We start from the raw sequence: 27,549 nt of genomic DNA, 5'->3' as shown, positions 1-27,549 counted from the left end.
CTTGCTCGGCGAGGGAATGGATGAGTCTGCTTGGGGGACATTTCTTCTTCGCTTTGGAAAAGTTTGTTTCCCTGGGGGAGACTACACTCTCCAGTTTTCCTGGCAGAAGAATGGAGAGTCAAAGAGGATCTGGATGCGACCTTGAAGATCACCGAATCGGTGAAAAGCCATCTAAGATGGTGGCTCGATCCTCGGAAGTTTCAAGAGGGTTTATCTCTAAAGCTTCTGAGCCCCGACCTAGTGTTGTTTTCCGACGCCTCCGTGTCGGGTTGGGAGCAACACTGGGAGAAGAAGTGTCAGGCACCTGGAGGGGGGAACAGGTGTCCTGGCACATCAATGTGAAGGAACTAGCGGCGGTTTTTCTGGTGCTACAGTTCTTCGGGGAAAAGGTTGCAGACAAGTTGTTCAAGTCAACTCGGACAACACCACGGCCCTTGCGTACCTAAAGAATCAGGGAGGAACACACTCCCGACCTCTATTTCACCTAGCGAAGGAGATTCTGCTGTGGGCAAGTGCAAGGCGAGTCAAGATCCTGACGAGATTCATCGCAGGAGTCCAGAACGTCAGAGCGGACCTTCTCAGCCGGCAGGACCAAATACTGCCTACAGAATGGACTCTGCATCAAGACGTTTGTCGGGAGCTATGGAAGCTCTGGGGACGTCCTCTGGTCAACCTATTTGTGACGTCGAGGACAAAGAGGTTGCCTCTTTATTGCTCCCCTGTGTTAGATCCAGGAGCGATCGCTATAGACGCACTGCTCTGGGATTGGACGAACTTAGACCTATATGCCTTCCCGCCATTCAAGATCATGGGGGAAGTCATGAGGAAGTTCGCGGTGTCGGAGGGGACGAGGTTGACCCTGATCGCCCCGATGTGGCCCGCAAGAGAATGGTTCACGGAGGTCATGTCCTCCCTTGTAGATTTCCCAAGGACGTTGCCCTGGAGGAGAGATCTACTCAAACAGCCCCACTTCGAAAGATATCACCAAAACCTCTCCGCTCTGGGTCTGACTGCGTTCAGACTATCGAAAAGTTGGCCAGAGCGAGAGGTTTTTCTAAATCAGCTGCAAAAGCGATTGCCAACGCAAGGAGGGCTTCATCAAGAGCTGTTTATCAGTCGAAGTGGGCTTCCTTCAGGGCATGGTGTAGAAAGGAGGGAATTTCCTCTTCCACTACCTATGTGAGCCAAATAGCAGATTTCCTGCTTTTCTTAAGGAATGTGCAGAAGTTAGCAGTCCCTACCATCAAGGGATATAAAAGTATGCTGTCAGCGGTCTTTCGGCACAGAGGCCTGGAACTTACTGACAACAGAGATCTTCACGATCTCTTGAGATCGTTCGAGACAACTAAGATACCTCAGGCGAGACCTCCTTCCTGGAACTTAGACTTAGTTCTAAGACTTTTGATGTCGAGTCCTTTCGAGCCTCTCCATACTGCGTCTCTTAGGAACTTGACAAAGAAAGCTCTTTTCCTAACTGCTCTGGCGACGGCGAAGAGAGTTGGCGAAATTCAAGCCATCAGTAAACAGGTGGGCTTCAAAGGTGACAACGCTGTCTGCTCTTTGAGTCCCACTTTCTTAGCGAAAAATGAGAACCCGTCTAACCCTTGGCCCAAGAGCTTCGAAATTAAGGGTATGACAAGCCTTGTGGGCCAAGAACCTGAGAGAGTCCTGTGCCCTGTCAGGGCTCTCAAGTTTTACGTTCGCAAGACGAAGGAGGTACGAGGTCCCTCAGGTAATCTGTGGTGCTCTTTAAAGAGACCCTATTTACCATTGTCCAAGAATGCTTTGGCTTTCTTTCTAAGAGATGTTATAAAAGAGGCTCATTCATCTTTCCAGAAGACTGATTTGAGCCTCTTGCGAGTGAAAGCTCACGAGGTCAGAGCGATCGCAACCTCGCTTGCCTTCCAAAAGAACATGTCGATCAAGGACATCCTTGACGCCACCTTTTGGAGGAGCAATTCTGTATTCGCCTCACACTACTTGCGAGATGTGAGAACGATATACGAGGACTGTTGTTCTCTTGGGCCATACGTGTCTGCAGACACAGTCTTGGGGGCTGGAGGTAGCTCTTTTCCTATCCCTTAGTTAGGTTTAGGTTAGTTTTTATTGTGTTTTTAGGTTGTGGTGAGTCTTGTGTGAAGATCTCCCATCCCTTAGTTTAGTGTTCAAAGGGGTTTTGGATAGTTGGTCAGGTGGTGGTCAGTTGCTTCGTTACCCTCATATGTATGGCTCGATGGTCTTGTCGAGGTCACGTCCCAGTTGACAGATCATCCAGAGCGCACCAGCACTACAGGTCTCCACCTGGCTGGCAACTCTGATTAAGCAAAAGCAGGCTTAAGTGACAGTAATCACAGAGTCTACTTTGCTAACAGGTGAGGAACCAATATATATATTATATACTTAATTTAAGTTTCCTACAAATCCTATTCTGTCTCTTCCCACCATCCGAAGGTGGGATTCAGCTATATATATATCTGTCAGGTAAGTTGCATGAACAAAATGTTATTGTTATAATACAATTAAGTTTGTTCATACTTACCTGGCAGATATATATATAGCTGTATTCTCTGAAGTCCAACAGAATTTCAAAACTCGCGGCACACGCAGTGGGCGGCCAGGTGGTAGTACCCATTCCCGCCGCTGGGAGGCGGATATCAGGAACCATTCCCATTTTCTATTCATATTTTATTAATGCCACTGTCTCCTGAGGGGAGGAGGGTGGGCACTTTAATTATATATATCTGCCAGGTAAGTATGAACAAACTTAATTGTATTATAACAATAACATATTTACAACAAATAGATTCTTCCGTACAAGCCCATCATTTTGGTATAAAGTATCCTTGTGTTAACCCCTCGTGTTTTAGCTGTATTCCTCTTTTTAGTATCTGGAAAGGAGCTTGAGACATCTGTAGGCATTTACGAAATGCTTGACTGAACGCATCCACAAAATGGTTTAGTTTTACCAAAGAAGAAATTTATTTTTTCAAACAAACCCATCAGTTATAGAATGAGTTATCTTCTCCCAATCCTACAAATCTTCCTGAGAAGTGGTGGAGGTGACTGATGGTAGCTGAGGGTTCAGGTGGCACAAGGGTTGTTAGACTGCCATACTTTCTTTGTCTGTTAAACAAAAGCATTAAGTCCTGGACATTATAGATTAACAATTATGAATGTGGTGCAGATATGATAGGTGGGTTTGCATGAAAACTAGCTTTTTGCCATTTTCAGGTTACAGTGGTGATTGCAGCCATTGCTTTATTTATATTTGCATCTTATGTTAATTTTTATTGATACTTAAGTTAAAGGCATATCAAATTCAATATCAACTGTATTAGAAATTATGCTTAGGTTACTATCCTTTTGCAGGCAAAGGCAGCAAAATATACCTCCCCAAGACAATGTAATTAGAAATTCCATATCTATGAATATTTTGAGGTCAGCCCATTCAGTTGTACTAGCCTTAACTAATGGAACAAGAGCTTTAATGGGAACACAGAACCAAGCCATGCCTTCAGTAAGTAATGTCCAGATTCCTGCTGTTGCCTCCAGTGCTTCATCAGCTATTGTTTCGGCAAGTAACCATACTGCATCACTCGGTACACCATCAACAACAGTTACAAGCAATGTTCAGACTCCTGCTGTGACCCACAGCTCTCCATCTACAGCAGTTACACCAATTAGTGTTGTCCACATTCCTGTTGTTACTTTCTCTCTAGCATCAACAACTCAAACATTGACCACCACAACTCAAGCTCAGCCCATCACAATCATAGTGCCAAGATCTCAGGACTCCTCTGCCACTGTTAATCATCGTGTGGCTTCTGGTTCTAACCAAAACATACCGTTAACCAGTAATGCAGTTTCACTTCCAGGGTCTTCTACCAACCCCATTGTGTTAGGATCACCAAACGACTACATTGCTGTAGGAGGCATGGGAGTAACTGCAAGGCCACCTATAAGAGGTAAGCGTGAACTTGGTTCTTTACACGGTCCCATTTTTGGGGATTTAATAATCAAATCTTAACTTACAGTACGAGAGGAAATCAGGCAAGGAGAGGGAGAAGCACAAGGAACAACCCACCTGCAAACCCACCTGCAAACCCACCTGTAGATCCTCCTGAAAATCCTCCAGCAAATCCTCCTGCACTGCCTCAGATTGAGGCAGAGGAAACTGTGTTTGTGAGTAGTGGCTCAGAAACCTCAGACACTAGTTTGAATACAGACTCATCTTCAGAATCTGGAGATGAAGAGGCTTATTATGGGGGTTATGGACGGTGCTTCCACTGTGGTGAGTATATTTTGAGGTAGTTTTTAAAATTATTTGATATCTCATAACTTACATTAATGTACTTTTTAGTGTATAATTTTTTGGTGAATATAGCAGGTACATTTTGCCTTTTGGACATTGATCAGTAGTATATGTACTGGTTTAAAATTATTTTAAATTCTTTTTGCCATAGCAGTATAATAGGTAGGGACTTTATTTGATTGTATTATCAACATTAAAATTTCAAACCCCAACTTTGCCCCCAACAATGATGTAGAGTCTGAAATTCTGCCACTCATTTCTTGCTTGCATATTGTCTTTGCAAATTTCCACACAAGTCTGACCTTCCTCAGTTTCCATCCAAGTTGGTCCGAGTCTTCCAACTCTTGGAGTGCCCTCAGGAGCCCAGTCAACACTTGCATACTATTCTCCTACGTAACCCTTACACTGATGCTACTTCTAAATGATCATGTCTGTAGGAAGTGACAGTGACCTGAGTGGTAGACATGGAAATGTTTATACTTTTATGTTCAAAGATATGTAGCTCAGACAGTTTTCAAGGTAGATGGCTAAATTTTTTCATTTTGCAGCTGAAGGAATTTTTATATAATGTCATAGAACAATCCTCTTAAAATAACTTTCATAAGGTGGAATAATGAGTATAAATTATAAAATACAAGAAAGTTCTGCACTTTTCCCTAAAAAATAAAAGAAAACTAACTGCAAAAGTCATAATTTTATATCCATAGCACAACCAAATAATTTACTGACCCATGCGATACATGCAAAAAACTGCCTTTTTCGTACAAAGACATACATACTGTGACGAAGTGGCCAAAGAGTATCTGGGTCTGGACACTGTTGATACTTGGGGGGAAGTAGCCAAAGATCTGGGTCTGGGCACCATTAATATTTGTTAACCCAAATTGCCAAGTATCTGGTTACTACACTTACCATTTGTACTTGTCAGCGCAAGAGACTTTTATTCCTGGGTCTGGGACTCCTTTTGTATTTGGGGCACAGTTTGATCAAGTACTTGGTTATTGTTTACCTCATTACAAATACTAAACGACTGAATACTCTAAAGGTGACAGTTATCCCTTATAGAACTTAACTGTCAAGAAAACAATCAGTCTAAGTTCATTAAAATAGATGTGAGGTAATCTTAATTAAAGGGCATCACTTCTTCCCTAATTTCAAATCTAATTATTTCCCTGATTCTGATTCATTTGAAGGAAAACACCACAATTACCACTCTAAATTTCTACCTAACCATAATAAAATATGATATTACAGTGGTCCCCCTGTATTCACAGGGGATGCGTACCAGACCCCCCGTGAATAGTTAGAACCCGCGAATGTTCGGAACCCCTATAAATACGCTAAAAGCAGCCTATTTTGTTAGTTAAAACTCAAGAAAAACCCACAAAAAATTATTATACTTGGTTTTTTTTAATAGTTTTATCATAAAAAGTGCATTTTATGATGAAGTTGATAAAAAAAAAAAAAAACAGGAATTTGTGGATATTTCTCATAGAAAAATACTGCGAATGTGTGAATTTTCCGTGAATAATGCGGGGAAACGTTCCTGAGAGAAATCCGCGAATCCAGAGAACGTGAATACGGGGGTCCACTGTATATATTATTATAATACTGGTAGTAATGAAACTCTCCCAAAAATTTTAAATACAAAAATTTATTTCTAAATTCAAAATTTATAACTGAAATTCACAATCTCAGGGAAATTGTTTTTACTTGAAAACAAAAGTTTAATTAATTCTTGAAGTAATTATTAAACCAAATTAAATCAAAGTTTATCAATAAAATTAATTAAATTATAAAGCAATAACTAAAATTGAAATGAAATTTGATTAAATACAAATTAATTCACAAGTGTTAGATTCAAACAATTAGACAACAAAAAAATCATTCAAACTAAATAAACAAAATAAAGAAACTGTAAAAATATAATGGATAATATGAAAACAATTAAAGCATTGACAGTACAAACATGAAGCGTATAAAATGAACATGTCAAAAGAACAAAGCAAAAAAAAAATGCACAAAACAATAATTTTATCCAAACACTGTAAAATAAAACCTCGAAGTGCACTTCAAAACATTTCTAAAATACCTTTATACTCAATTGCAACTTCTCACTCAAAAAGAAAGGCCTGTGACAATCTTCAACATCTTCCACACTTTCATGGGCGCCTTCACAAAAATAATATTAACACTATGCTCAGATTCCACAAACAACACATATATTACTAAGAATTAGCTAGCAATATTGAATGACCAACTCATATATAAACGTGAGTTACGTTACGTTAATGAAACAGTCTCACGAGTGAGCTAATGTGTAGTTTTATATGCGTAAATATGCGTATCAGGGTGAATGGAGGTGGTTGAGTTTACAAGTCCGAGACAAACACATATTACATCATCTGCGTTCACGTATGTGGATGAACAGACCCCCTTGTTTCGTCACAGAACCTCTTGGAACGATGAAAAATTAGCTGGCTAAGGCATTCTCAAGATGTGAATAACAACCTTCTCTAGAGGCGTATAAGCTCCTACTCTTTCTCTCTTACGTACGTTTCAAAATGGAATGTTATCTTTAAATGTGGGAATCAGAACACAAAAATATACATTTCACAACATTATACACTGCTTCTGAGGTGAATTAATCATATTCCCAAAATCATAATTGCATTACAAAACTTACATTATAAGAATACATACATATACTTTCATTTCAAAAATTTTAAAGGCAGGCTGCTCAATTTTTTTTTTTTTTTTAACTCCCTCATACAGTATTCTGAAAAGCAAGCCTGGCTCTTATTCAAGGCATCATTTCAGTTCAACTCAAGTCTCTGCTCTGGTACTTTCCATGTCAAAAACAGAATTCATTTATAAGCCGGTTCAGGTTTTCCTGAACTTTTGGTATATAAAAAAAACTTCATATCTCTTATGATTTCACAAAAATGTTCTTCACAGCCTTGCTTTCTTCTTTTTCTTCTTTTGATATTATTTATGTATTTCTCCTTTTGACAGGTAATTTCCTCTTTAACATTTTATATATGGGCATTTCATTAATAATTTTATTGACTACCCTAACACTGGTACAACTCCCTGAGCACAGCTTTGTCAAAAATCAACCTTTTTGGCCAATTATTCTCTTGTCTGTTCTTGATCCATCTTACTGAAGTGGTAAGCATATTTTACCTTGTGTTTTTATCTCTTGAAATATGTCATGTGCCTTTTGCTTTTTTTTTTGTTCTCTGTTGCATCTTAGATTTTATTCGACATCAAAGTTTTCTGTTGTCTTTTCAGCAGATTGATATACTACATTCATGATGTTAAACCAATCTTCAATGGTTGTCTGCTCCTCTGGTTTCAAAGATTGTTTTGTTATTAGGTTGAAGTTTTTTTTCAGTGTTCATCATCAAGGAGCTTTATTTGCTAAACTGGATTCTTAGTCTATTTTTTGTTGGGTGCTTTCACTTTCAGTTGTGTGGCAGTGACAAGTTGGTGATCACTGCTGACATCTGCTTCTCTGTAGCTCCTAACAATGTCGTGTCCTTGTTTTTTCTAGATTAATGGCTGTGTGATTATTGTGGTTTCTTGCTGCCATCTGTAGATATAAAAGTTTATTTATGGATGTTCCTAATTTTTTGGAGGAGGGAGTTGAGGGGAAGAGCATCTCCAATTACCAAATCATTTGAAGTAAAAGGGGGTAATAAATCTAACCTCATTTTCAATGTTTCTCAGGCCTTTCATGCTTATTACATCCTCCTCCATACATTCATTGTTCATACCACCTTATGCAATCATATCATTAATGAAAGTTCTTATACAATGTTTTCTTCTGGTATTTCTATTAATATTCTGGAGTTCTGTATAAATTCCATCTGTAAATTCTTTAGGGGAGTTCATTCATTATTGCATGGCTCACTGCTGTGCACACTTATATTGCACTGTTTTATTTAAATCTTGTCAGCAGTCTCTACTGCTTACTGCTGTTTGGAGTCAGTGCCTTCTGTATCTAAACTGCAGAGTGGTAATTGTTTTTAAAAGATTATGATTGCTATGAAAGTATCATTAATGAGGAAATTCATAGCTTAGAAACATTTAGCTAATAGGGCTAAGAGGAAATAAGGACTGAAAATATATCAAATAATTATTCTAAAATACATTCTGTGGAAGGAAATTGGATTAGAAAGCAATATGTAATTGGCTGGCTCTTTCAAGATACAGGAAACAATCGTATTTGCATCTAACTTTTATGACATGCAAAGTATATTTGTCAGCAACTGCATCTAGAGTACAGCATTTAGCTGCAGCTGTGCTTTTGTAATCCTTACTAATCTGAAGCCTTTTAGTTAGTACAGGAAAATTCCTTTTGAATCTTCAGTAACAGAGCTTGATGTATGTTACATAGACCCCGAATTTGTTTTCTTTGAATGGTGACTGAAAATAATCTTTAATTTCATTTAGGAGACTTACCCAAAGTCTCCCTAACCTTTTTTAGTTTACAGTGAACAGATCGTGAATAATTATAATTTAACTGTAAATGTGGTGGTTTCTTTGAGGATTTTAAGTTAACTGCAATTGCTGACATGGATTGGGTGTAAATAGTAGTTTTTAATTATGGGGTCGCCTCCTGAATGTAGCCTCAATTTTTACAGTCAAGATGTATGGAAATAATAGCTTTAATTTAGAGTGCAATTTTATCATTTTTTTCAGAATCTAAAACTGTATTGCAATGTGGTTTAATTCATCTAACCCGATGATTTAAAAGAATCATTATTAGCTTCACATTTCAAAGCAGAGGTATTTAAGTAGTTTTCTTGGGTATCAGCACATATGGGAGGCATGTAATGAAGGAAGCAGTAGCAGCAGCAGGACTACTTCTTAGGGAGGTATTCGGGTTTAGAACTAATACATTACCAGATATTTTATAAGATCAATAAATAATATTTTTTGTCAATAACAGTGGAGCTTGGTGGGTTCAAATAAGAATAAAAAAGTTCAGAAGAGATGCCTCCCTTGAGTTATAGCAACATGTTCAGTTTATGGGAAATCACTGTATGTTGTCTGTAAAATGGACCTGTGACTGAGCCATAGTTTTTTAATGGCTGGTGCATACCAGCTTGTTTGTTATGTCTGCTCAGTTCCCTAGCTGTAAGGCATTTGTGGACTGAATACCCATTTTTTTTTTTTTTTACCTTATGGATCAGTTTTCTCTAACATTTGTTTTACTTTATCATTTGTATGATATGTCAATACTTCCACTTTGGTGTTAGTGATCCAGGCAGTTGCAACACCAGAGAATCCCCCAGTTACTTGCTATAAACACTTTAGTTATAAGTTATTTTAATATAAGTAACTTACCTAGTTATTACTTAGCTAAGGGTTTCTGCTTGCAGGGCAGCTTGAATTTTTAAATTTGCAGTAGTTTTTTTTTTAAAGGTTAGGTGACTATCACCACCCACTTTTAGGGGAAGAGAACAAGAGCTCAGTTTGTTTCTGCTGGCTAAGGCAACACACGGTTTTAAGAGTTCAGCTTGGTTTTGGATTCAGATTTGTTATTGAACCTATTAGTGAAGTATTTTCTCTACAGTAGCCTTCAGCATATGAATTTACAGTTGGACCCCATATTCGTGTTCTCGACATTCGCAGACTCATATATTAAGGGATTTCTCTATGGACCATATCTACCCATTATTCGCAGAAAATTTGCGTATTTGTAGTATTTTATTATGAGAAATATCCACAAATGACTATTTTTGTATCAATTTCACGATTGAATGCACTTTTTTTATGAAACTATTTAAAAAACCAAGTACTATAAGCATTTTTAGTGGGTTTTTCTTTAGTTTGAACCAACAAAATATGCAATTCTTAGCATTCTTATAGGGTTCTAAGTATTCACGGATTCTAGCTATTCGCGGCGGGTCCACTGTAGTTAGGTTTTCTTATTCTCTTAGTGAGAATTACCGATTTTGATTTTCATTACTAGTTTTCTGTTTTACAGCCTTTCAATTCTCGTTTGACGAAAGCATGCTATGATTCTCACACACTGCACTAATTGCAGAGGACAAGTTTGTGCCATTGACCTTACCTGTGACAAGTGTAGGGATTGTGACAAGAGGAAATGAAACATCATTAGCTAGCTTGGGTATGACTCCTAAGTCTAGTAGTGTGGATGTTGCTATTGTCTCTTCTGTAGACTCTCTCCCGTGTCCAGCCCTCCTCAGATACCACCTACTCCTTTGCCTGGCTCCTGTGCTTCGGAACCCGATCTCTTTCCCACCCTCAAGACAAAATTTTACCAAAAGCTTGGTTTAATTGTGAATATAGTGGCCCAATTAGGGGCATCAGTGCATGTCCTTATGGACAAAATCAGTGAGAAAGATGCCTGTGAAGTGATAGTGGAGTAGTTGGCTGCCCATCCCTCCAACTCTCCTAGGCAAAATTCACTGCCATATACTCCCCTAAACCTTGGAGGAGGTATACTGGAAGCCCAAGGGAGGTCAGTGGGGTCTGTTTTGTCCCAGGTGGCAACGAAAGACAGCCATTGGAAAGGTGTCTTAGACATGCATCGTCTCTTGTTGAGTTCTGAAGAGTCCAGTCCTAGTACGTATGAGGTACCAGTGACACTTCTCGGATGAGTCTTGCCCTTTAAAGAGGCGTTTGTTGTACAGGGACCAGTCCCCCTGCTACCTAGCAAAAGGTTTAGAGAACCTTTATGTAGCCCTCAACCCTCTTGCAGCACTTGGAATAGCCTGGAGGATTTGCCTTGAATGATTGCTAGTATTTTGCACCTAGGCGCTCATATGTGTCTTATGAGTGCTCGTCTTCATCTTCCACGCCCTCTTCCTCTTACGAGCACCCAGCAGCAGCTGAACACCCTTAATAGCTGAGTGCCTAGCAGCAGCTGAACACCCTGTAATAGCTTGAGCACCCAGTAGTGACAGACTGCTCAGTAGCCAGTAATGCCCAAGCTTTCATCTTCAGTTAAGCACCCAGTATCACCTGACAGTCTGGTGGTAGTTCATGTTGGTTTGGCTCCTTCCGAGTGCGCAACGCCAACTTTGGCTCATTTGACTCCCACTAGTCTGTTGCCAGGTACAAACCTTCCAACTTCTGTAGGGCTAGCTCCTCCTTTAGCTCTATTCAGCGTCAGTTGGACAACATTTTGGTACTTCTTTAGAAACCTTCGTCATTGGTTTTAAAGCTACTATGGAACCTTCCTTGCCCTCCAATTTCTTCAGATGAAGAAGATCTGGATCAGGACTCTACTCCATTAGCCATTGCTCAGGTATTTGTTTTGGAACTTCTCCAATTCCTTTACACCAGCAGTGGCAACTTCTCTGGCTTCATCCTTTCTGATGACTAATCAGCCTTCTGATTCAGCAAGACTGCCTAAGATGATTCTCTTGTCCTCTTCAGAGAAGGCCTAACGGGAAGTGAAAGGTTGGCTCTCTGAAAAGAGAGAACAAAGCAAAGCCTCATTTTGCATTCCACTTTCTCACATTTCTCGCAGAAGGTATCTATCATGTGCTACGGGAGAAGCTCCCAAGAGGACTTCTCCAGATTTATTGACTCGGCACACTGGCACGCAGGTCCGACTTCACCTCTGCAAAAATGATGTTTTTGTTATTAGAGATGGATCACTTGCTAAAAACCTGTTTCAGGTTTTCGAGGTACTATTGAGCTTCCTCAGTAGGTCGGTAGGAGCGTTAGCCAGGAAAATTCATAAATTTTCCTTGCTACCAAAAACTTGATCAGTGGGAAAATTATCCAGGAAAATTAATACATTTTCCTTGCTACCAGAAGACTGTGCTGCAGACTGGCTCAATGTACTTTCGTTTGCTGATAAAGCTGTTAGGGATGGCTCACAAGAATTGGCTTCCCATTATGCCATGGGATTCTTCAAAAGAGAGAGCTTTTGGTTTCTTTGACCTCTAAGGGCATGACCACATCGCAGAGATCAGCTCTCCTTTTCTCACCACTTGACAAGTACCATGTGTTTCCACAGGCCACAGTTATGGATGTTGCGTCACATTTACATAAGAAATCAATGCAAGATCTCTTTACACAATCTACCAGATGCCTCAAGGAGTGGACCACTGTAAGCACCAAGTCATCCTCCCCCCTCAGCCACAGCCCTTTTAAGGCGGCAGACAGAGGTCGCAATCTAGACTGCAAGCAACGCTTCATTTTGCCTCAGGAGCCATTAAGAAAACCTCATTGAAATCTGCCACTCATAAGTGAGGATTCAGTCCTCAGTGCCCCTGTGGGTGCCTGGTTCCAGTTCTTCTGGGAGAGAGAGATTATGAAAGGGCCAGAACAAAGGGCAATTAAAGTTCTCAAGGAGAGGCCGTCTTTGATCAACACTCCCATCGCATCAACGGCCTATTCTGTAGGATCAGAGAGGTATTCAGCCCTCGCAGAGGAAGTCTCTTCTCTTCTCAGAAAAGGAGCTATAGAGTTATTGGAGAATGTAAGGTTGAAATGTTTCTACAATTGGCTGTTTATAGCACCCAACTCTACAGGAGGATGGAGTCTTGTCCTCGATATGAGTGCTCTAAATGTCTTTGTTTATGGAAACAACACAATCCATCCTTGCATCAATTCATCAAGGAGGCTGGGTGGTATCCCTTGACATGCAGGACGTATAATTCACATTCTCACTCATCAAGACTCGAGGAAATACCTCAGGTTTGTTTTCAGGAATAAAGTATATCGATTTCAAGCCCTGGGTTCGGCCTCTTGACTGTCCCACAAGTTTTTATCCGAGTTCTCACTCCCCTGGTGAGCTGGCTCCATTTATTGGACATCAACATATCACTCTATTTGGACAATTGGCTAATTCAGTCGTCCTCAAAGGAACAGTGCATGGAGGAAAGGAACAGTGCATGGAGCACATTAAAAAAAATTCCAACCGACTCCTCAGAAAATTCTTTCTTTGGGGGTGAAGATAGATTCGCCGAATTTTTTGCTCTTCCATCCCCCAAGAGAGTAGAGGACTGCCTGAAGAAAGTCAGTCTTTTCTTTTCCCTTCAAAATTGCTCAGCCACTCAATGGATGAGTCTGCTAGGCACCCTGGAGCAATTTGTCAGGTTGGGAAGGCTGCACATTAGAGCCCTACAGTTTTTCCTAAGGGTCATTTGGGATAGGAGGACTCGTCAAGGTTACGCACTTCTTTCAGATAATGCCGGAGATCAAGAGAACCTGCGTTGGTGGAATTCCACAGACAGGTTGATGGCAGGAAACTCTTCTCCCTGCAAACCTAGACCTATGAGTGGTTTCCATAACTGCTCAGACTCCTGATAGACTTCCCAAGGCTCCTTCCTTCGATTCCAAGTCTGCTCAGAACCATTTCAGGTTTCATCAAAGCACATCCACTCTGGCTCTGACAAGATTTCGACTGTTAGCAAGCTCATATGTATGAAGGAATTTCCAAAATCTGTGGTGGAAGCTATTGCCAATGTCGATACCAATCTTGCAACAGAATCTACCTAGTAAAGTGAACTATGATGTAGAAGACAAAGACATTTCGTCTTATAAGACAACTTTAGTTTAAATGGCCGATTTCTTTATCTACTTCAGGTCCTCCAGAGACCTGTCATCTTCAACCATAAAAGGATATAGGTCAATGCTCAGTTCCATATTTTGACATAGAGGTCTAAACATCTCTTCTAATCAGGAGCTCTCAGACCTCCATAGGTCCATTGACACGACCAAGCTTAAGAAAGAAGATTCTTTTTTGTGGAATCTGGACCTAGTTCTCAAATGGCTTTCTAGTCCATGCTTTGAGCCCCTCCGTGCCTTCTCTGAGAGATTTTACCAGAAAGACCATTTTTCTCAGGGCTCTAGCTACTGCTAGAAGAGTTAGTGAGCTCCACGCAATTGATAAAAAGATTGGGTTCTCCCAGGGGAATGCAGTCTGCTCCTTCACCCAGGGCTTCCTAACAATGTTGTAGACCTGGCCTCGTTCTTTTACCATCAAAAGTCTAATGGATATTTTAGGCACAGAGGAAGAGGATAGAACTCTCTGCCTTGTAAGAGCTATTAGATATTATCTCCAAAGGACTGAGAAAATCCAGGGGCTGGCAAGTAACCTTTGCTGTTCTGTGGAAGACCTTCTAGACCCTGTCAAAGAATGCTCTCTTGTTCTTTATAGGGGATCTCATTTTTGACACGCACTTCCAAATTGGAGAAGACATCTTACCAGTCCTAAAGGTTATAGCTCACAATGTTTGGGCAGTTGCTCCTTTGGTAGCTTTCAAGCATAATCTTTCACTCTCTATTTATCAAGCAACATACTGGAAATGCAAATCAGTACTATTTGCAATATTTAATGTTTTTGGGGGAGATGTCCATGAATCCCCACCACCTGTCAATGTGAATTCAGCTACCCCACCAACTGTCAATGTGAATTCAGTCAAGTAATTACTGGGTAAGTTACTTATAAAAAAATTACATTTTTATAATGAATTTTTATATATAGTACTGGCCCATAAAAAAATGACATTTTTATAATGAATTTTTATATATAGTACTGGCCCAGTTTTTATGGACGGAGGCTGCTCTCTTCCCTCACAAGGAACATTTAAACAAAATACGTAATTGAGCTCTTGGCCGAGTTTTTCTTTTTCCAAGTGTGTGGGTGGGATAGTCACTAACTAAACAAAAGAATTGCTACCACGAATTTAAAATTCCAGCTGCTGTGAATAGAAACTCTTAGCTAAGTAATTACAGGGTAAGTATATATTTCCTGTGTCAAATTTTATACCTGTTTGTACTTATGTATTTTTTTTGTTTACTTTTTTTTTTTAATGTACATTTTGTTGATTTACTCTTTTTTTTATTTGTAATGATGATTTCCATTTTTTTCATATGCTATGATTGTATGGTGTGGAGTCTTGTGTTGCAGGCTAATAAGTAATCAGGTTTGGTAATTAGTTCAAATGAAATGTGTAAGATGCTGATTATTTTCAGGTCGCCGTGGTCACTGGGCAAATGGATGCCCCAGCAGATGGTAGCAGTATGATTATTGAGCAGCCCCAACTCCAATTTTAATTTTTTGCATCCCCAACCAACTCCAAGGGTTAAAATGTGAAAATTTAATGAAACAAAATTTTATTTCTATAACATTACAGAGGGCAAATATTAAAATTCATCTAGTTAAAAAAATCCACTGTGCAGTAGTGTGTGTAGCAACTCATTTTATTTCTTGTACATGTAGTGTAAGTATTTCTCTTGTACAGTTTTAATTTAATTCTTTTTTTATATCATGAGCATTATTTGTTGTAGGTTAATATATTTCTTTCAAATTGATATGTTTATTTACAAATATAATACAGTACTTATAACAAAAGACTTTTTACGAAACACCATACATCAAATATTTGAAAAATAAGTTGTATAGTCACTACACAAACATGTTTTGTAAATTATGAGAATGCTAAAAGTATGATATATGTATGTATTAGTTGACACTGAATTCTTACTGTTTTATAAAATAAATTTAAAGACATGCTGATGATGGTACAAGTTACCTAAGGGTACTGTATTGTGATATTTTTCTCATGTTTTCTCTAAAACTTTGGAAAAAGAAAATAAAAGGTATAAAGATGTCAGAGTTTATTAGTTAAATGACCTCCAAGTTAAACAATCCATGAATATACAAAGTGTACGATGATTGTCAGTGTCTGAAAGGCAGAAATTATTTTTAGACCAATATCTATGTTGCATTCTAGTAAGCCACAGAGAGTAGCCTGCCATTTTACTTTCTGGCTTTCCTTATCCCACTGCATTTAAAAGTGCAAGCAGGAGATTATGGGTCTGTTTTAGTCTCAGAAGGCATGTGGGTAGGTATATATACTAGATCATGAGCACACTCATGGAACTCCACCTGTAAGTGAACAAACATTGCAGCCAACTTTTGAAGTTAAGTTTTTGAGATGGATTGTGAGACCAGGGAGGAGAATCCTACCTTTAGACTCAAGTCTCTAACCAAATTGCTATTTTACTAGAAGAGAAGCCCGACATGCTATAGACCACAAGGTTAAACCATTAAACAGCCTAGACGAAGGCCATAAAACAGTCTCCAACACCACAAATATTATATGGGTTAAGATAACTGTTTTGACATAACCCCTAGGAATGGGAGACTGATAAAACTTCCCAGAGGCTGCTTCAAACACCATTAAAGGACTTGCCTCCAAAATATCTGGTGTAAATGCCTGTTCTGGTGTGAAAACAGCAAGGAGGAAGTTGTCAGGATCTGGAAACAAATGTACTTTCCAATCCAGAAAAGGGTGTTAACTTTCTCTACATCACTTGCTAAGTGCGAATACGGCAATGAGCCCATGAAGTTCCTCTGAAGTATATCCAAAGGTTCACTGTACATGAGACTGTGGATGTTGACATTAGTAGTTTCTTCATTAGGATATATTTCTCATGAGTAAAAGAAACCCTATGAATTGCTGCTACTGCATAGTCTCCAAGAACTTCGGAATAACAAGACCATCCAATAATTAGAGATTCATACTGCTCCTCCCTCAACCAAAATAGGAGACCTGACTGCTGCTTCCAAGAGCAATCCAAGACTCATACTGTAACAGAAGTCTCGTCTGAGAAAGAATGAGCTGTGGAGGAGTTGCAATGCTTGATCAAACTGAGGAGAGGAACAAGCCATGGCACTGCTCATCCAGTTCCCCTGTCTGCCATGCTCATAGGCAGTAGAAAAGTTCAAAGAACTGTAGAGGATTGCTTGAACCATGCACACTTACAAGTGCAAATGTCCCAAGCATGGAAAGAAAACATGTTTATCCTAAAACCATCCCAAAAAAGGCTTGGAAGAACCTGCACCACTGCCAATGGAAAACTATCCATAGGGCCAGGTATGTTACCAGCAAATGGGCCGTGTGAACACTACTCATGGAGGGCGCACAAACACCTGTGTGCGACCCTGAGGAATCATGGTGAGAGGAGTTGCTGTGCTCACCTGTAGAAGGATCGAAAGCGCAATACTCTGTGGCCAGCAGTAAAACTCAATCTGCAGACTGGGTATGCAACTGTTGAACAGGCCATGCAAACCCCCTCTTCAGTGTTGAGGCAAGAGGGAGACATAACTTGTGCACTTGCTAAATGAGCCAATCGGCCTGGACTATGTAGGCCCAAGAGCTCAGAGATCAAACGGGAGCAGAACTGATGTTTAAAATAGACTGGCACTGTTGCCCAGCTCCAAAGGTGAGATTACACAGCAGCGGCCTATTCGATTTCTTACACGAGTAGACTTCCCCATCCCCCATCTTGATGCCTGAATCCGTGAAAAAAAAGAAAAAAGGTAGCAGGGTTGAGGTGACTGCAGATGAAAACAGAACACAAAAGAGTACTAATGGCTGTCCTCTCCTTACTTATGTTGCATCACAGGGCTGGTCTAATTAGGAAGTAGAGAGTAACTTTAACTTAAGCATATCTAAGTTTTACCACACAACTGAGTTGATTAACAGCTCTCCTAGGTTTGTTTGTTTGTTTGTATGGTGTTTTTACATTGCATGGAACCAGTGGTTATTCAGCAACGGGACCAACGGCTTTACATGACTTCCGAATCATGTCGTGAGTGAACTAATATCACCAGAAATACACATCCCTCACACCTCAATCGAATGCCCGAGAATCGAACTCGCGGCCACGAAAGTGGCAGGCCAAGACCATACCGATCACGCCACTGAGGCGCTGGCCTTAAGTAGATATTTTAACCTGGCTAGGAAACAGTTACTTACCAACGGGACCTACAATTTAATGTGGGGTCTGAACCACATTGAGAAATGAACTAATATCACCAGAAATAAATTCCTCTGATTTCGTGTTGGCAGATTGGGGCATCAAACCCGGACCCCAAGATGGGTAGTCGAGCATGTAACCGACTCGTCCAACGAAGAGCTAAAGCTCCGTCCACACGGTCAAGTTTTGCTCGATGTGACGTAAGCGAGAAACGTAAGAACATTATCCAGTGTTTCTCCACTTCTGACGTCACATTGAGCAGTTCGTCGAGCAAAACTCAACCGTGTGGACGGGCCTTAAGAGAGCAAGTCACACCCTTCTAAAGAAGCTGAGGTTACTGACACTGAAGAAGCTGAAATGTTAATACTACAGTAATGGGTAAAGTTTTCCTGTGTAGCACAGTCTATAAAACCAAGACCATTGTAACAATGAGTAACTATCACAGATTGAGTCTGCTTTACAACCTGAAAAGTTGTTAGGATAGACTTGAGAAGCATAGTACATTGATTGCTTCCTCATTCTTCTGGTATATTTAAATGTTTTGGAGTGAAGCTAAGACTATGTCAACCTTGACTCTTCTTCCTTGTTTGTTAGTTTTGTTTTAGGCATTTTTACGCTGCATGGAACCAGTGGTTATTCAGCAACGGGACCAACTGCTTTCCACTACTTCCGAACCACATCGTGAGTGAACTTCTATCACCAGAAATACACGTCTCTCACTCCTCAATGGAACGGCCGAGAACTTCCTTGTTTGTTGAGCTGTTCACAGTTTGTTCTTCAGCTGCCAACATTTACCTCAAACTCTTAATAAAATGACACATTTTAGTTCATCTAACTCATGTGGATTTGTAGGCTATCATTACCTTTTCCTATAAATTTCCTATAGGTTGATTACCCATTGAGCCCTCTTGGTCCATAGTCAGTTGATTCTGTCCATTTGGGAGGCTTTTCTGCTGAAAATTTTTAGAAACCGAAAACAACAGCCATTTATGAACCCTTGATTACAAGTTAGTATGTTCTGGAAAAAACTTACAAGTTCAACCTCAGCCCAAGACTTTGCTTCTGATATCCATCAAGAAAACAATAAAACCATCAGTAGTGAAAAAGGCAAAAGACCTAGCTCTTTCAGGCTGAAAAAGGAACTTGGGTTTTATGTCACAAAGACACCTTTAGGTTCACACAAAAATAGCTAGTCCACGAAGACGATGAAGTTCGTAACGTCAAGGCTGGAATGACACAATAACAGTGGTTGGGCAAGAAGCTTTTACGGCCAGTCTAGCACATCCACAAAAGGATACTTTGCGTGAAAGAATTTTTATTCTCATAGGAGCAAAATCAGTTACAAATTTAGCATTATAGCTTTAATCCAATTGGCCTTAAGAGATTTACCGTATTACAGTATGAGGGATTTTAAGCCGTTAAGACCTCACTAAAGCTTCAGTTTGCTACATGAGACAACAAAATCCTGGAATTAATGGTCTTAAAATGTACAAGCTACTGGCAGTTAATTAAACATGGGAATATAGTAATCAGATTTACATTATTGCAGCTTATGATAATGAAGTGGAACCCTTTTATTCACATTCTTACAGCTTATGTTCATGAAGTTGAACACCTTTCATTTATTAATTATTACTTTGCAGGTAAGTGGAGTTCAACATTATCTTTTACTAGATGGTCAGTTCCAGATAACTTAGTTGCTTAACCACCTGGTGTTTTGAGCATAACAGACAAGGATTAAACTTCTGAACAGAGAATATGCTGTGAAATGACATCATGGCGGGCGCTATCTTTATGAAGCCACTGAGCATCTTGAATGCAAAGCCAGCATTCGACAAGAAGTGCAAGGCTGTTGTTATTCTTGTAGGCATAGCAACCTGACTCAAAAGGCTACTTGTTACACTATCTGCTTCTCTACAGATGTTGACTGATTCGACCGCCATTCAGTGCATATCGGGATAGAAGGGACATCCATAGCGTGGGACCCTGGATGGCAGCGCGACGTCATATAGCAAACCAACTGTCCTCCTTGGGTTGGTACTCCTGATAGGCGTAAGGCCGATCGCCCACCTCCAACTCCGCCCACGTATCTGGAATGAGAACAAGATGGCGATACACACCTCTCCCCGCAGGGAAAGGAGCACAATCAGTCAAAATTACTTCCCAAATCACATCCTGATACATCAAAGCTTTGGATTCACAGGCAAGCCATAATATATATGTGAAAACCCAAAATACAGGCAGTGAATTAACTGTCTAAAGAGTTTCCGTACCTACGACTTACTGCACGACGAGTACCCTGACATTAAAAGTGTCTAAGATAATATCTGGGCGTTTACCTGCTTCGTGATATCCAGGAAATCTCAATGCATGAGAAGGTTCCGTGTTCACAATAGTGCCCAGAATTACAAACGCAACAAGTTCAAAACAAGAGGGGGGCAAACTAAACCGGCTTAAAAAGGACGGAAGCAAAGCACGTCCTCTCTTAAAGGCGTTAAGAAAACAACTGATGGGGTCACGAGTTAGAGAGAGGTTATGTGGGTGGCTCCACAGGACTCGTGACCAAGCACAGATGCCAATAGTCCCTTGCGTACACAATTATTTAAAAATACCAAATTTGTAACTAATTTGTATTTTTCATAACTAACAAACCTTCGGTCTTAACATTAGGATTTACTAGCGCCAAGCTGGAAACCGGTAGAATTAAAATTACACTTGTGAGATCCAGGGACTATTGGCATCTATACCAGGTCACAGGGCATGTATAGAATGCCCATGGCTACCTGTGACCCACCAGTTATATTTCTAACCCAGTTTAGACTGCTAGAGGGGTAGTTCGAGGTGGGCCTTTACCTGTTAAGACCTCAGGTTTGTTAGTTATGAAAAATACAAATTAGTTACAAATTTGGTATTTGTTCATATACAGAACAAACCTTCGGTCTTAACATTAGGATAGACTTACTTATTGGAGGGAGGTAAGTCTCTACAACTGACTGGGAGTTTGCCACCTTATCCATTTCCGAATATATAGGGAAATTCTAAGAGAATGGACAATGAACCTAGAACCAAAGATATAAGCGAATCTATTGGTTTCCCTCACTGGGTGTTGATACCATTCTATGGTTTACTCTTGTCCCTTGCAACTGGATCCACCTTCACCCCTCTCTTCCCTATTATCTAGAGGGGTATGTTGCTACTGAAAAGTATATCATAACCTAAGATAGCTTCACAGTATGGCTTACCACCTCACCTGCATCTAGTCCGTTCCAGCACATGACGGTACTCTCCTTCATATTGCCCGTAGTTAAAGGAGTAGGAAGAAAGTAGTAAAGAAAAAAGACCAGTCATCCCATTCATTTTACTTTCATACCTTCATCTTAGACTAGACGCAAACTGACCCGCCAGGGGTACTGGATGAGCTATATCACTTGTTGGGCCACCACCACTGGACCCAAGGAAAAAATTGTCCAAGGATCTATGGGCAACGTCTTTCAAATAAAATGAGGTGAAAGTTGTTTGGCGTTTCCACACACCAGCTTTCAGAATTCTATCCACAGACATGTTCTTCTTAAATGCCAGAGAAGCACTCAAGCCCCTGATGTCATGAGCTCTAGCTCCCACCTGGCTATCTGACCCTCTGTCTTCTGCCATATAAACATCTCTGATCGTCTCCCTTAGCCAAAACGATATTGTATTCCTGGACACTTCCTTCTTGTTCCGTCCTGTACTTACGAACAACCTCCGGCACCCCGGCCTGAGGTGCCTTGTTCTTCTTAAGTACTCCCTTAGTGCCCTGACGGGGCACAGAAGCATCTCATCTTTGTCATCATCTACAAAGTCTGCCAAGGAAGGTATGGTAAAGGAGTCGAATCTGCCGTCTACTATTGTTGGGTTTTGGGTCTTGGCCACAAATTCTGGGACAAACTCAAATACCATTGACCTCCAACCTCTCGAGTGCTTTATGAGATATGACAGGCCATGTAGCTCCCCCTCCCTTTTGGTTGAAGCCAGGGCCAATAAGAAGACTGTCTTCAGGGTCAGGCTCCTATCCGTGGACTGCCTTAGTGGTTCGTAGGGGGGTTTTGTCAGACTACTCAGTACCCTGGTCAGATCCCAATCTGGGGCTTTTAGCTCCTTTGGTGGACATGACTGTTCAAAGCTCCTCATCAGCATGGCCAACTCCCATGAAGACGAAATGTCCACTCCTTTCATTCGTAAGACTGAGGCTAGAGCCGCCCTGTACCCCTTCACTGCAGATACAGACATTCTTTTCTGTTCTGAGATATATCAGAAAGTCTGCTAACTGCTGAATAGTGGTACCGAGTGGAGACAAGTTCCCTCTACGACACCAATCACAGTATGCTGACCACTTTCCTTGGTATACTGTCGCAGATGATTTTCTGATATTTCCTGCCATCTGAGTTGCTGCTTTCTGCGAAAACCCTCTCGCTCGGAGGAGATACTTGACAGTCTCCACCCGTGAAGCGATAGGGACTTCACCGACTGGTGGTACCTCTCCATGTGCGGCTGACACAGTAGGTTGCTCCATGGGGGTAACTCTCTCGGTACATCTATTAGGAGTTCCAGTAGGTCTGGAAACCACTCTGCCTTCGGCCATAATGGAGCTACCAGGGTCATCTTGAGGTTCTGAGACCGCATTACCATGTTCAGAACCTGACGGATTAGACAAAATGGAGGAAATGCGTACACGTCCAGATTGTCCCAAGGGTGTTGTAGCGCATCTTCTGCTACTGCCTCTGCGTCTGGGACTACCGAACAATACACTTCCAACTTTTTGTTGTACCTGGTTGCAAATAGGTCTATGATTGGTCCTTCCCACAACATGAGCATTCTGTCCACTACCTGTTGGTGCAGGTACCACTCTGTTCCCAGAATCTGATCCCTGCGGCTCAACTTGTCGGCCACTATGTTTCTTTTTCCCGGAATATACCTGGCCCTGATGTCTACCAGGTTCTCTACAGCCCACTGATGAAATTGAACTGTCATCACATGTAACTGCCGAGAAACTAGGCCTCCTTGTTTGTTTATATAAGCTACTACTGTGGTGTTGTCTGACATCAATACCACTGAGTGTCCCTTTACTCTCTCCCTGAATTCCTGTAGAGCTAGAAACGCTGCTTTTAACTACAGCACGTTTATATGGAGTTCTCTGTCCTTGCAACTCCATTTTGCTGACACCATCAACTCCTCCATATGGGCTCCCCAGCCTTCTAGTGACACATCCGAGAACAGTAAGAGGTCTGGAGAGGATTGTTGAAGGGGGACACCCACTGTCAGATTGTCGTCGTTCACCCACCACAGCAAGTCTTTCCTCACTTCTGCTGACAAAGGAATTTGCTCGTATGGGTGATCTACTATTGGTGACCATAACTCCTTCATCTCCATTGTAGGAACCGAAGGTGTAGCCTTCCTTGTGGTACTAGTTTCTCCAGGGAGGTTAGGATTCCCAGCACCACCTGCCACTGTCTTGCTGGCTGTGTTTGTTTTCCCAGAAAGGCATTCACCACTTGTTTGCATTTCTCTATTCTTTGGTCTGTCGGGAATACTTTGGCTTCTGTTGTGTCTATAACCATTCCCAGATACTCCAATCGTTGACTTGGATCCAACTGCGACTTCTCCTGATTTATCACAATACCTAGGCTGTGACAAAGCTGCAGGAGGGTCGCCCTGTCCCTGAGTAATTTCTCCCTGGACTTTGCTATCACCAGCCAATCGTCCAGATACCTTATTAGCCTTATCCCCTGAGCATGCGCCCACGTCGACACAAGAGTGAACACTTGTAAAAACTTGAGGAGACGTCGTCAATCCGAAGCACAGGACCTTGAATTCGAAAGCTTCCCCTGCAAGACTGAAGCGGAGAAATTTCCTTGAAGACTGATGGACTGGTATCTGAAAGTATGCGTCCTTTAGATAGACTGTCAGCATAAAGTCCCCGATCCTGACTGCTTGTAGAACCGTTTTTGGAGTTTCCATTTTGAAACTGGTTTTCCTTATAAACAGATTCAGCATTGACAGGTCTATTACTGTCCTCCACTCCCCTACTGCCCCTCCCTCTGTTGTTTCTATTGTGAAAGGGCCGATGACTTAGCTTCTTTGGGGAAGAGGGTCTTGTGGCTCTATTAGGGATGTTATGTCTCACTGTCTTCTTCTGAGACATTTGCTGCTGTCTCCCCTCCAAAGGAGTAGCTTGACTGTTAGACGTTTTCCTAACTGCCTGCTGCACCAACCCATCGTTAGTGTCCATCCTTCTTCTATCTATCGCCTCTTCCAGTATGACCTCTGGCAACAGCAGTTCCTCATCGCTAACAGGGAATCCAAATCCACAGTGCGGCTTAGTCTAGCCAACGCTGCATCTCTCCTCATTAGCAGGATATTTGCCCAAACATTGGCACTTACGTTTGTCAGGTATGCAATCACCTTGGAACCTGAATGTAGTAATCTAATGAACAATGATTCATCCACTACTTTTCTTGTCACTTCCGAGGATGCAATCTTTGCCACTGCTGTTGACCAAAGATCTAACCAAGAAGCAGCCTGAAAGACAGAAGCTGTTGCTTCTAATGTAGCAGCCTCTTGGTATGTCATCAAAGGGCACTCCATTTTAACCTGATCTATGGTTAATCCAGGCCTTAACCCTTTCATGTCCAACTGACGTAATAGTACATAAAAATACTCTATCCCCTATCTATCCAACTGACGTAGCGGTACGTAAAATCTACCGAAATTTTTCGTACGTGTGGTAGGGGCATTTTTTTATTTTCGGACAAGTAGTGATTTCCATAGGCTAGATCATACCTTGGACCGTGTATCTCGGGTATCAATACGCCAGCAAAGTAGTTTCTGTACTGCACATGCTCAAATCCCTGGCGTAGTAAAATTCTCACAATGAAATCAGCTGATTGCACCAACACTTCCCTCTCAGTGACCCCAAAGCCATTTTTCTTAACTCTCTTTATTCTTCAACTTTTCCTCTACATTTTTGTATATTTACAAAGTAATTTCTATGAAAAATAACCGAGATAGGGCTCTTCAAAAAATTGTTATTCTACCAATAAATGTTGACAACGGTAAAAAATTTTTTCATTTTGATCAATTTATAACGTCAAAATGAAACTGTTGCCATATCCAAAGCCATTTTTCTTGACCTTCCCTTTATTTTTCAACGTTTCCTCTACATTTTCGTATATTTACAAAGGAATTTCAATGAAAAATAACAGATACAGCTCTTCAAAAAAAAAAATTTCTAGCGATAATTCTCAATATGCGCCGGGCAGAGCGCTATGTTTCTTATCCTCTTTTCTATAAATTTTTTCACAGGCTGACTTATTAGTTTTCCATTGATTTATATATCGATATTTAGGGGATGTTATTGGCTTTATAATAATAATTCATTCGCCTGACTCATAATTTTTGGGTTAGGAACGAATATAAAAAATAAAGATTTTTTTGCTTTTTTGTTAAATAACTCACATTTTTTCATATTTAGAGGGCTGGGACTCTTATTCTGACTATTCCACCATAAAATACTAACATTTAGCAAAAAAGGACAGCAAAATTTACGTTGGCATAAAATTTATATTTTTGCTGAATTTTCAAATTAATTTTTTTGCACTGTCGAGCGCTCCCAGACACCTCGGATATCTGGGGACACAGTGCTCAAAACTAAGCGGATATGAAAGAGTTAATCTTACAACATTAGGGTTCACTTGTCTAGACAGCAAAGGGTCCTTCGGTGTCGTATAATATTTCCTTTGCTTCATCATTGGAGGGGGAATAAATTTAAATGATCTATTAGATCTTAAGGAATGATCCCTTCCTGCAATCTTTGCGTTTACGTGTTGTAAGACAGAATCCGCATGACTCGAGCAAGGCAACTCATACGACACCTTGGTATCCCTTTTTACTCCAAATGCCATGTCAATTCCAGGAGGAAGCATACTGGCCAGTGTTTCGTCTTCTCCAAAAGGTTATTGAATTGACGAATCAAATCAATCACCTCTGCATACGAGGCCAGAAACTCTTGGTTTTCTCCTTCCTCCGGCTCTAATGTACCATTCTCCGTCACAAGGGATGTTGTCTCGCCCCTATCTTCTGACAGACGGCCCGGAATTCCACGGCCGCCTGCCCCTATGGCTGCGGTCTCTTTTATCTTTGCTGGCCGCCATTGGCTCGATCCTGAATAGTCAGCAGGGGAACGAGAACGCCTCACTCTCTGCTCACGGTATAGTTTACGAGCGTCTGAGAACTCTGCCTCGACCTTTCATCCAGACGGACACTGCCTTCCACGAACGTATCCGCCTAGGTTGCCAACTCCCTATTCTTCGTACTTTCAATAGGAGCCTTATCGTCCTTCGTACGTATTTGAATGGCCTTACGGGCGAAACTGGGACCTGCATTCTATCCTCTGCTGCACCTTTCGCCGCCAACGTCGATTTTACCAGCAGTATCGTAGTTTTTGCGATCCGAACTGGCAACTCCGCATCGGCCGCTAGTCCGTCACCACTCTCGCTTGTTCGGATTCTTGCGAACGGCTTTGTCTGCTAGCCTTGTGCTTACTAGCCACTGACTTTCCGACCTTCCTGCTGACTTGGATACGACAGTCTTGGTCTGAAGATGAAGAAGAATCGATACTTCTCCTCTTAGCCCGAGGATCAGTTGCGAACTCCCAAATCCTCCTCCAACGCTTGACTGGCGCTCGCTGTGACGTTATCGGACTTAACGATGACACCGAACTAGAGGAAGAAGACTAACAAGGCGAATCACACTTTCTTTTTGCCTCTTATCCATTCTCTTCTCTATAGCCTGTAATTTCTGCATTAGAGTTTGCATTGTCGAGTCAGAAGGCGTATTAGTTTGGGTGCAGCGAAATAGGCCGAGAAGCAGTCTGACGTCATCACGCCTGCCATATCGTTGTGCGACATGTTGTGACGTCATCCCTCTCGTAGGGAGACTGAGGTTTCTGCTGGCAACCGCACGTTTGCTGCCAAACTACCTCCCACGTTATGCATCGCTGTAAACAGTTTAATGGCGTAGCCGCGGCATTAATTCCCATAAATTGCAAGCCAGGGGGATGAACATTCAGCGCTGCCGGACCCTGCTGGAACCGTGACGCCATATAATGCGCAAGCAAACCATCCAAGGTTGGTACGCCTGGTAGGCCTAGCGCTGACCACGTACCGTCCAACCTGTGCGCTTCGGGAGCAGGAGCCTGGAACAAAGATGGCGGTGCTCCCCCTCTACTTGCTGGGAACAAATTAGTGCATATTATTCATAAAATTACCCAAGGCCCCTCCTGACGTTTCCGATACTGAACCGCTAGGAGAAACCGAAGGGGTATGGGACAAATCAAAAGCAGGTGGAGAAACATATGGAGCAGCCTGGTTTATTGCCGATACAAAAGAAGCCGTTAAGGTTTGGTCATCCAGAGATGGCGTCACCACCTTCCTTTTGTA

At 41.3% G+C, this 27,549-nt stretch overlaps 1 protein-coding gene across 4 annotated transcripts in view; it reads left to right on the top strand.

Annotated features, from left to right (window-relative positions):
* The window catches only part of LOC135212618 (tigger transposable element-derived protein 1-like), a gene marked incomplete at its 5' end in the record, with an annotated part of 202,256 nt that extends 186,335 nt beyond the window's left edge, over positions 1-15,921 (top strand). The window contains 2 exon segments of one of the 4 annotated variants that reach the window (XM_064246201.1): positions 4,035-4,291; positions 15,284-15,921. In XM_064246201.1, coding sequence (XP_064102271.1) covers positions 4,035-4,291; positions 15,284-15,327 — 301 coding nt within the window. 4 annotated transcript variants of the gene reach the window in all.
* Between the last annotated feature and the right edge of the window lie 11,628 nt (positions 15,922-27,549).

Source organism: Macrobrachium nipponense, chromosome 41 (assembly GCF_015104395.2).
Source record: "Macrobrachium nipponense isolate FS-2020 chromosome 41, ASM1510439v2, whole genome shotgun sequence".
NCBI lineage: Eukaryota > Metazoa > Arthropoda > Malacostraca > Decapoda > Palaemonidae > Macrobrachium > Macrobrachium nipponense.
Note: the sequence above shows the minus strand (reverse complement) of the source record. Positions and strands in the feature narration are given on the sequence as shown.